The sequence below is a fragment of the Sapajus apella genome, unplaced genomic scaffold (assembly GCF_009761245.1).
Source record: "Sapajus apella isolate SASKATOON/1434 unplaced genomic scaffold, GSC_monkey_1.0 scaffold135, whole genome shotgun sequence".
Taxonomy (NCBI): Eukaryota; Metazoa; Chordata; class Mammalia; order Primates; family Cebidae; genus Sapajus; species Sapajus apella.
The window spans coordinates 2,788,142-2,799,042 of record NW_022437075.1 but is presented as its reverse complement, the minus strand read 5'-3'; the positions used below and the strand labels follow the sequence as shown (position 1 = coordinate 2,799,042).

The window sequence follows — 10,901 nt, the reverse complement described above, 5'->3', positions numbered from 1 at the left end:
TTCTTTCTTTCTTTCTTTCTTTCTTTTTTTTTTTTTTTTTTGTAGAGATAGGGTTTTGCTATGTTGCTCAGGCTGGTGTGGAACTCCTGGGCTCAAGTAATCCTTCCGCCTCAGTCTCTCAAAGGAAAAATCAGTGATTGCTGGGGATTGAGGTCGGGTTGGGTAGAATTGCTGAGATTGCAGGTGTGAGTCACTGCGCTGGGCCATGCTTTTGATGGGTTCTTTCATTCAGGCTATAATCTAAAGCAGAGGTTGTAGCCATTTCTATGCTTTTCCTCATGCCTACCTTGATCTCATTTTGCCTCTCTAGGCCTGGCTGCCTTCATACCAAAGCTTCCCTCCATCAGGTCATTTCTTCTTTCCTAGATTATGCCAGCCGGGGATAGGGTCGTGGAGTAGTAACTGCATTTGGGGAGTTCTGGGACTATTTCCAGAAAATACAAAATGATTTGCTCCTACTCAAAAACTTCAAACCTATAAATAGATTGCTTCAGATGAGGGAAGTAGAGCTTTTAATTCCCTCATCTCAGTAAACTGTAGAACGAAACATAAATGCCTGATTTCTCACTTGCTGAATATAAATCATAGAAAATACTGAAAATTGGCTGGGCGCGGTGGCTCACGCCTGTAATCCCAGCACTTTGGGAGGCCGAGGCGGGTGGATTACGAGGTCAAGAGATCGAGACCATCCTGGTCAACATGGTGAAACCCCGTCTCTACTAAAAATACAAAAAATTAGCTGGGCATGGTGGCGCGTGCCTGTAATCCCAGCTACTCAGGAGGCTGAGGCAGGAGAATTGCCTGAACCCAGGAGGCGGAGGTTGCGGTGAGCCGAGATCGCGCCATTGCGCTCCAGCCTGGGTAACAAGAGTGAAACTCCATCTCAAAAAAAAAAAAAAAAAAAAAAAAAAAGAAAAAAGAAAAACTGAAAATTAACTTTAAAAAGGTCAGGAGTGGCCTTGCACTCATTTGACCAAAAAAGGACTCTTGTGGCAAAAGGAAGTCTCTCATAAACAATTGCTTGGATATGAAATTAAGGCTAGGGGGTTGGAGGTACACTGAGACTAAGATATTTCCATAAAGAAACGTTTTCAAAAGTAATAACAGCCAGGGATGGTGGCTCATGTCTGTAATCCTAGCACTTTGGGAGGCTAAGGTGGGTGGATCACCTGAGGTCAGAAGTTTGAGACCAGCCCAGCCAACATGGTGAAACCCTGGCTCTGCTAAAATTACAAATGTTTGACGGGCATGGTTGTGCGCTCCTGTAATCTTGTGTACTCAGGAGACTGAGGCAGGAGAGTCACTGGAACCCTGGAAGTGGAAGTTGCAGTGAGCTGCGATCACACCACTGCACTCCAGCCTGGGCGACAAGAGTGAAACTCCGTCTCAAAAAATTAAAATACAAAATAAAAGAGGTAACTGATGCAGATCATGGTAGCTAATATTGTGTTACTCATGTGACAGAAGCAATGCTAACAACTTAGACTACTCAGTAATGAAAAGGACGATCTATTGATACATGCAACAGCTCGCATGGATCCCAAGGGTATGACGCTGTGAACAAATTCAATGCCCAAAGTCACATAAAATATACTTCCATTTACGTAGCATCCTCACAATGACAAATGTATAGAGGTGGAGGAAAGATGGGTGATTGCTGGAGACTGAGGTCGGGTGGGGTAGAATGAGCAAGACTGGTGAATAGTAGCAGGAGGAAAATCTTTCTGGGGATGGAATATTTTTGTTTCTCGGTTGCTGTGAGTTACACAAATATGCTCGTGGGATAAAGTGGCAGGGTGCACACGCATTTTACCGATGTCAATTTCCTGGCCACGATATTGTACTGTAGTCATATAAAATGTAACCTTTGGAGGAAAACTGGGTGAAGGGTGCATGAAACCTCTCTCTTAATTTTGCAACTCCCTGTGCATCTATATCTCAAAATTCAAAGTGTACAAACCTTTATGATCCATTATATTATTATTATTAATTTTTGAGACAGGGTCTCACTCTGTCACCCAGGCTGGAGTGCAGTGGCCCAGTCACAGCTCACTGCAGTCTCAGTGTCCTGGGCTCAATTGATCCTCCCACCTCGGCCTCCTGGATAGCTGGGATTATAGGCATGCACCACCACGCCTGGCTAATTTTTGTATTTTTTGTAGAGACCGGGTTTCACTGTGTCACACAGGCTGGTCTTGAACTCCTGGGCTCAAGTGATCCACCCACCTCAGCCTCCCAAAGTGTCCGTTGTATTATTTAAAATCCACAGAAACTCTCTTAAATGGTTACCATTGTTTTTTTCAAACAGGGAGACTGAACCTCAGAGAGATTGTGTAACTCTCTCCATTTCTCCAAGCTAGTATGTGGCGGAAGCAGGATTTCAAACCTAATCTCTGATGCTATAAAGACTCAAAACCACTGCCCTCCATCCTCTCTCCCTTTTGCACTCAGGGGCCTCTGGCAGTGCCTAGAAAGCACGAAAATTGCAGGGTACCTCATGTTACTCCTCAGGGAGAATGTGGGCTAGGTGGATGAACCACTGGGAAGCAGTGAGTGGCGGTCTTGGTTTTGCGTCCGGGGCTCTTCCTCGTGTTCTGATGCTTCCCTTTCCACGTCTGCTTGGCAGGAGTTTCTGGGGACTGGAAAAACCACTTCACTGTGGCCCAGAGTGAAGACTTTGACAAGCTCTTTCAGGAGAAGATGTCGAGGTTGGATCCAGGACTCTTCCCCTGGTTCTGAGCCTGGGACTCTCTTACGGTTTCTGAGTGTTCTCCTCTAGTTTGTTTTCCCATTCTGCCTGGTGGTTCGCAAAATAAACACAGAGCCAAAAGTCACCTTTTTTTTTTTTTTTTTTGGGACGGAGTTTCGCTCTTGTTACCCAGGCTGGAGTGCAATGGCGCGATCTCGGCTCACCGCAACCTCCGCCTCCTGGGTTCAGGCAATTCTCCTGCCTCAGCCTCCTGAGTAGCTGGGATTACAGGCACGCGCCACCATGCCCAGCTGATTTTTTGTATTTTTAGTAGAGACGGGGTTTCACCATGTTGACCAGGATGGTCTCGATCTCTTGACCTCGTGATCCACCCATCTCAGCCTCCCAAAGTGCTGGGATTACAGGCTTGAGCCACCGCGCCCGGCCAAGTCACCTTCTTTCAATGGTTGAATCTCACCTGATGTAGAGTCCAAGACAGCCCTCTCTACTTATTCCTCATCACTAAAACTAAATTGTAAGAATGTATACATAATCAATAAAAATATCATTGAGGTGTCTGTTTCTTTTAAATAACAACAGCAATAATAATGTATTCTGTTAAGGTTGAAGGGAATTATACAAGACAGCCCCGTGCCAACCTAAGCTTGAAATATGGAAAGAGCAGTTAGAATGATAGTGATTGAATGAATACAATTATGACTGATAAAGCTGATATTGGGAAACATTAATTATTACTAACATTAATTATTAACATTATTTTGACCTGTCCAAAAAAACACCACTTGGTCTGTCCCACAGAACAGCATTAATGTATACGTGAGGTGTAAGGGGAGCAGTTACTTGCCTGAGTGAAATAGATCCTGATCCCAAGTCATTCTTCAAATAAACAAAAGGATGATAAAAATTATTATTTGAAAATTTAAGCATATAGACAATTATCAATATTAATTATTTTAATCCATGGACATGGAATATTTATTTGTGTCAATTTTTTCATATTTGTCTTATAGTTTTCAGTGATCTTTTTACCTCCTTGGTTAAATCTATTCCTAAGAATTTTATTCTTTTTTTTTTTTTGAGACGGATTTTCACTCTTGTTACCCAGGCTGGAGTGCAATGGCGCAATCTCGGCTCACCGCAACCTCCGCCTCCTGGGTTCAGGCAATTCTCCTGCCTCAGCCTCCCGAGTAGCTGGGATTACAGGCATGCACCACCGTGCCCAGCTAATTTTTTGTATTTTTAGTAGAGACGGGGTTTCAACATGTTGACCAGGATGGTCTTGATCTCTTGACCTCGTGATCCACCCATCTCGGCCTCCCAAAGTGCTGGGATTACAGGCTTGAGCCACCGCGCCCGGCCCAAGAATTTTATTCTTTTTGATGCTATTGTAAATGGGAACATGGTCTTCATTTCTTTTTCAGAAAGTTTATTGTTAGTGTATAGAAATGCAAGTTATTTTTGTTTGTTGATTAAAATAGCCATACTACCTAAAGTGATCTATAGATTCAATGTGATCCATATCAGAATTCCAATGGCATTTTTCACAGAAATGGAAAAATAATTCTAAAATTCCTGTGGAACACAAAAGACCCCACATAGCCAAAGTGATTTTGAGAAAGAAAAACAAATCTGGAGGCATCACACCACCTATCAAACTATATTACAAAGATATAGTAATCAAAATAGTATGGTACTGGCATAAAACAGACACAATAGACCAATGAAACAGAATAAAAAGCCCAGAAATAAACTCATGCTTCTTTGGTCAACTAATCTTTGAGAAGAGTATCAAAAACATACAATGTTGGCTGGGCACGGTAGCTCATGCCTGTAGTCCCAGCACTTTGGGAGGCTGAGGTGGGCGGATCACTTGAGCCGAGATCATGCCACAGTACTCTAGCCTGGGTAATAAAGCAAGGCTCAGTCTTAACCCACAATGGGATATCATCTCACACCAATCAGAGTAGCTATTATTAAAAAGTAAAAAGAAATAGTCTGGGCACGGTGGCTCACGCCTGTAATCCCAGCGCTTTGGGAGGCTGAGGTGGGTGGATCACAAGGTCAGGAGTTCAAGACCAGCCTGGCCAACATGGTGAAACCCTGTCTGTACTAAAAATCCAAGAAATTAGCCGGGCGTGGTGGCAGGTGCCTGTAATCTCAGCTACTCAGGAGGCTGAGTCAGGAGAATTGCTTGAACCTGGGAGACGGAGGTTGTAGTCAGCTGTGACCACACCACTGCACTCCAGCTTGGGCAACAGAGAGAGACTCCACCTCAAAAACAAAACAAAACAAAAATTAAAAAAATAACAGATGCTGACCAGGTTGCAGAGAAAAAGAAACGCTTATACTCTGCTGGGGGGAATGTAAGTTAGTTCAGCCTCTGTGGAAAGCAGTTTGGAGAGTTCCCAAAGAGCTTAAAACAGAACTACCATTCGACCCAGCAATCCCATCACTGGGTGTATACCCAGAGGAAAATACATTGTTCTGTTATAAAGACATATGCATGCAAATGTGCGTCACAACACCATCCACGATATTGAAGACGTGGACTCAACCTAGATGGCCACTAATGGTGGACTCGATAAAGAAATGTGGTCCATATACACCATGCAATGCTACACCGTCATAATAAGGAATGAAATCATGTCTTCTGCAGCAACATGGATGCAGGTGGAGGCCACTGTCCTAAGTGAAATAACAGGAACAGAAAACCAAATACCACATGCTCTTGCTTAGAAGTGAGAGCTAAACATTGAGGCCACATGGACACAAAGAAGGGAACAAGGGACACTGGGGGCTACTTGTGGGTGGAGTGTGGGAGGAGGGTGAGGATCAAAAAACTAACTATCAGGTGCTATGCTCATTACCTGGGTGATGAAATCATCTGTACCCCAAACCCCTGAGACATGCAGGTTACCATGTCACAAACCTGCACATGTACTTGATGAACCTAAAATAAAAGTTGGAAAGGAAAAAAAAGAACTTAATAAAAGGGAAGCTGGGCGTGGTGGCTCACACCTATAATCCCAGCACTTTGGAGGCCGAGGCAGGCGGGCCACAAGGTCAACAGTTTGAGACCAGCCTGGCCAATATGGCGAAACCCCTTCTCTACTAAAAACACAAAAATTAGCCGGGCATGGTGGTGGGTGCCTGTAGTTCTAGCTACTCGGGAGGCTGAGGCGGGAGAATCGCTTGAACCCGGGAGGTGGAGGTTGCAGTGAGCTGAGATTGCGCCACTGCACTCCAGCCTGGGTGACAGAGTGAGACTCTGTCTCAAAAAATAAGTAAATGGTGGCGGCGGGGGGGGGGGGGCAAAAATAAATAAATAGATAAAAAATAAAAGGGAAAAAACCCCAAAACAACATGTGCTTCAGGAACCAGCAGCATCAGCTGCTCTTGTCAGAAATTTCTGGGCTCTTGTCAGAAATCCAGATTCTCAGGAAATCCCAGAGCTGTAGTACCAGAATACACATTTTAGTAAGCTCCTCAGATAATTTAACAAATATTCAGCTTGTCGGCCAGTGCTACCCAAAGAAATATAACATGATCCACACGTGTCACTGTAAATTTACTACATTCAAAAACATAAAGACCTGGTGAGATTAACATCAGTAATGTATTTTACTGAACCCACTATGTACAGAATATCATAACTTCCACTAGGTACTAGCTGCATTTCTCGTGGTCCATAGCCACTAGTGCCTGCCCTTTTGGAAAGCACAGGGTTGAGGCATGACCTAAGTATTATGTTTCCTTAAGAATCTCCAGGTAGCCGGGCGCGGTGGCTCAAGCCTGTAATCCCAGCACTTTGGGAGGCCGAGGCGGGTAGATCACGAGGTCAAGAGATCGAGACCATCCTGGTCAACATGGTGAAACCCCGTCTCTACTAAAAATACAAAAAATTAGCTGGGCATGGTGGTGCGTGCCTGTAATCCCAGCTACTCAGGAGGCTGAGGCAGGAGAATTGCCTGAACCCAGGAGACGGAGGTTGTGGTGAGCCGAGATCGCGCCATTGCACTCCAGCCTGGGTAACAAGAGCGAAACTCCGTCTCAAAAAAAAAAAAAAAAAGAATCTCCAGGTGGTTCCAGACTCAGAGGTAAGAACCACTGATGCTCAAAGGTTGCCAGAATTCTGCTAATATTTAGTGAAGAAGCTTTCGCCCAGTTGCTTTTTCCTAGGCCCTTTGTGGGGAGAGTCTAGGTGAGGCAGGTACTTTACCTTAGAATTTCAGCATCCTCGGTTTAGCTGTAGAAGAGATCTCAGGTGTGGCTCCAGTTCCTTGATCTTGGAAGTTAGCTTCCCCAGTTGATAATATATCTTAATCTCATTCTTCTGAGTGACCATGGTACAGAAAGGGCATTGTACAGCCTCCCCTTGGGGTTCCATCTTCAATGAATTGATGCAGCGGATGTGGCAGACGTATCTACATCTCAAGAATACAGGTTTCTCAGGCCAGGTGCGGTGGCTCACGCCTGTAATCCCAGCACCGTGGGAGGCCAAGGCGGGCGGATCACGAGGTCAAGAGTTCGACACCAGCCTGGCCAACATAGTGACACTCCATCTCTACTAAAAATACACACACACAAAATTAGCCAGGTGTGGTAGCCGGCGAACGCCTGTAATCCCTGCTACTTGGAAGGCCAAGGCAGGGGAATTGCTTCAACCTGGGAGGCAGAGGTTGTAGTGAGCCAAGATCGTGTCACTGCACTCCAGCTTGGGTGATGGTGCAAGACTCCGTCTCAAAAAAAAAAAAAAAAAAAAAAAAAATTCAGGTTTCTCAAGACAGGCCAGACAGTTGCTTCAAACAAATGTTCAGCTGTGGCTGAAGTACCTCTTCATGGAGATTCCATGAGATGAATGAACTGGCGTTGTGTACCTACTATGCCATATCCCTTTACCAGGCAATGTGGGTACAGACATGAGGTGTCATGGCTGCTAACTTCTGAATTTCAAATGCTAGCTGGAATGAAGAATATTGTTCATTATTTGACTTAGAGTTGAGGTGGTGAAAGGGTTGAGACCTAGGCTGTCCAATATGGTGGCCACCAACGGCATGTGACTAGCAATCTGCTGAAATGGAACTTATCCGAATCGAGATGCACAGTGAGTATAAAATACACACTAGATTGTGAAGATGTTACATGAAAAGAGTTCCCATTAATAGCTGTTTAATATTGGTTACAGGTTAAAATGATAAATCTTTGGATGTTAAAATTAATTCAACATGTTTCTTTCCACTTTCTTTAGTGTATCTACTAGAAAATTTATCATCACATATATGGGTTACACTCTTGTTGCCCAGGCCGGAGTGCAGTGGCACAATCTTGACTCACTGAAACCTCTGCCTCCTGGGTTCAAGTGATTCTCCTGCCTCAGCCTCCCGAGTAGCTGGGATTACAGGCATGCACCACCACACCCAGCTAATTTTGTATTTTTCGTAGAGATGGGGTATCTCCATGTTGGTCAGTCTGGTCTTGAACTCCTGACCTCAGGTGATCCACCCACCTTGGCCTCCCAAAATGCTGGGATTACAGGTGTGAGACACCACACCCGGCCACCAGTAGACTCTTAATAGGCATAGGTTAACTAATGTAATATTCAGCCAGGGTGGGATATTCAGTTTCAGCCAGAATGAAATAAGGCATAATGCAATTCATTAAAGAACTAATATACATCGACAAGAGAAAGAGGTAACTGCAGAATTTCCTGAAATTAAAAGAACAACTTCACCATCATTATAATTGGCATGATCATGTCTAACATGATTAATTTCATCAATCTAATAATGAAAGGTGAACTTTCAGCAAAAATAAAGACATCTCGTGGACATGTATATGAAAAGGAGAATGGAATGCTGAGTGTTTCCTCTTAAGTCAATGCTACTGTGAGCTTTGGGCATGGTGGGAGGGTCAGGTTAGAAATGAGTTGGATTCCTTTGAGACCTGGAGACGCAACACTCACGCAGGGACAGGTGTGAGCATTTTACACTGGCGAAGTGAGACGCAGAAACAGAACTCTTCATTCACAGGAGATTCTTGAGGTGCTGAGATTCTAGTGATTCAGCAGCAGAATTCTTACCTCTATGCCAGGAGAGAAAGTGAGCCAGTGACTTCCCCCAAAGGACAGTTGATTCTCAACAATTTAAAAATATTAGCAACTGAAAGCCAAAGGGAGTTCCAAAAATTTCCTGGAAGGACCCTAAAGGAGAAAAAATACGAAACCAACACATGAACACTCGCATTTATCCTAGGCAAGGGCTGCTTGGGTGAACCTAGCAAAAGCAGAATCGAACACTTTCGGGTACCTTTTGCAAGCACAGCCATATGGTAATACCAAAGTGAAAATATTCCTTATTCATTGCTTCAAAATATAAGACACACTTAGAAACAATTTCCCATGAGCAAGAGTCAGCGACACTACGTGAGCATGTGTGCCCCGACACTCAACACTCTAAAAGGTGCTGTGCAATAACTTTATTATCAAAATAGTGTGCATGATAAAAACTATAAAAACACATATTAATTTACATGACTATAAACCCACATCAAGGAGAAATATTCAATATTTGTAAAGTGGTATGATATTGTAGCAGCAACAGAAAATAGACAAATATAGTACAATAAAAGCTACAGAAAGAGACCAAGGCGGCTTGTGGATGTTGTGCATCCAGTGGGTGGCTTCGGAAAACCGGCACGGAAGACAGGCTGTGCAATATATATGTGGAAGTAACTGGTATCAATAGATAAAATAAAACTGAACCACTACATCACATTATGAAGGTTTATTAAGTGAGTTAAAAATTTACATGTGAAAAAGAGATCTTAGTGTGTGAAAGAAAATACAGGGAAATAGTTGACTTTCAGGATAGGAAGTATTTATGTCACTCATAAATGATAAGACTAACAAAAATAGACATTAATACATTTTAAAACAACTCTAACCCTAAAATAGCATAAACAATAAATAGAAAAGCCCAAATTTTGGAAAGATTTGTGATTTTGTATTAAAATATGTAAAGTCCCCGGGCACGGTGGCTCAAGCCTGTAATCCCAGCACTTTGGGAGGCCGAGGCGGGTGGATCACGAGGTCAAGAGATCGAGACCATCCTGGTCAACATGGTGAAACCCCGTCTCTACTACAAATACAAAAATTCAGCTGGGCATGGTGGTGCGTGCCTGTAATCCCAGCTACTCAGGAGGCTGAGGCAGGAGAATTGCCTGAACCCAGGAGGCGGAGGTTGCGGTGAGCCGAGATCGCACCATTGCACTCCAGCCTGGGTAACAAGAGCGAAACTCCGTCTCAAAAAAAAAAAAAAAAAAAAAAAGAAAGGCCAAGATCTCTGGAGAGAAAAGACTCCTTGAGTCTCATTAGGCGGGACTGAGTCTCACCTTCCCATAGATCCAACACACTTCCTAAGCCCCACTGTAATCAGTGATGCCTGGAGGCAGCAGGTAGGAATGTTCTCAACTGTAGCCTGCACCCTGAGGGCCTCAAGTATGTTTGACAAAGGGAATAATAATGCTGTCTACTTAAGGGGGCTGTTAAGAGAAGGATCTTGCATGAAGCACATTGAGCAGTAGGACTTTTACACATTAGCATTCAAATAATGCTAAAGAGGGTGGGATAAGAATGGCAGCTGTGGGTGGATGATGGGGCTAAGGGTGAAGATGGGGCAGCCTTTGCACTGGAGTCAACGATGAGGGTAACAGGGCGTTGGGAGGCACCTGGAGATTCTAACGCCTGCCCTTTAGAGCATTCACACCTGAGGAGTTAAAAACAAACCTAAACAATTGCCCTCTGGGTCTGGTCCTCATTATCCATGACAGCCAATGAAAAGGGAGAGATTCTGTGGCCAGTCAGAGAGCAGCCCTGGCTTTTTATGCTTGGTGTCCACAGCTGTTCTTTGATGAGTGGCAGCCGGGAGGACCGGGGTCTGAGTCGGTAAGTGTTCCCTCTGTCCTTTCTTTTTTCTTCGTTTCCCCAAACTCTCAGTGCTTCCTGGAGGTCGGGAGTGCATAAGGAACAGGTAAGAGGGCAGCAGAAATGATCAAGTCCTGACCTTTTGTTTTGGCAAGAATGCACAGTAGTGAAAAGCATTTGTTTATTGTTTTGAGATGGAGTCTTGCTCTGCGGCCCAGGCTGGAGTGCAGCAGCAAGACCTCAGCTCACTGCAACCTCCACCTCCCAGTT

The 10,901-nt window shown here is 44.2% G+C and overlaps 1 protein-coding gene across 1 annotated transcript in view; it reads left to right on the top strand.

Moving 5' to 3' along the window:
* LOC116539917 (bile salt sulfotransferase-like) overlaps positions 1 to 2,835 on the top strand; it is a 17,276-nt gene extending 14,441 nt beyond the window's left edge. The window contains exon 6 of the mRNA XM_032263161.1: positions 2,627 to 2,835. Within this exon, the coding sequence (XP_032119052.1) occupies positions 2,627 to 2,739 (113 nt within the window). The 3' untranslated portion in view covers positions 2,740 to 2,835. The remainder of the gene's footprint in view (positions 1 to 2,626) is intronic.
* Positions 2,836 to 10,901: the final 8,066 nt, after the last annotated feature.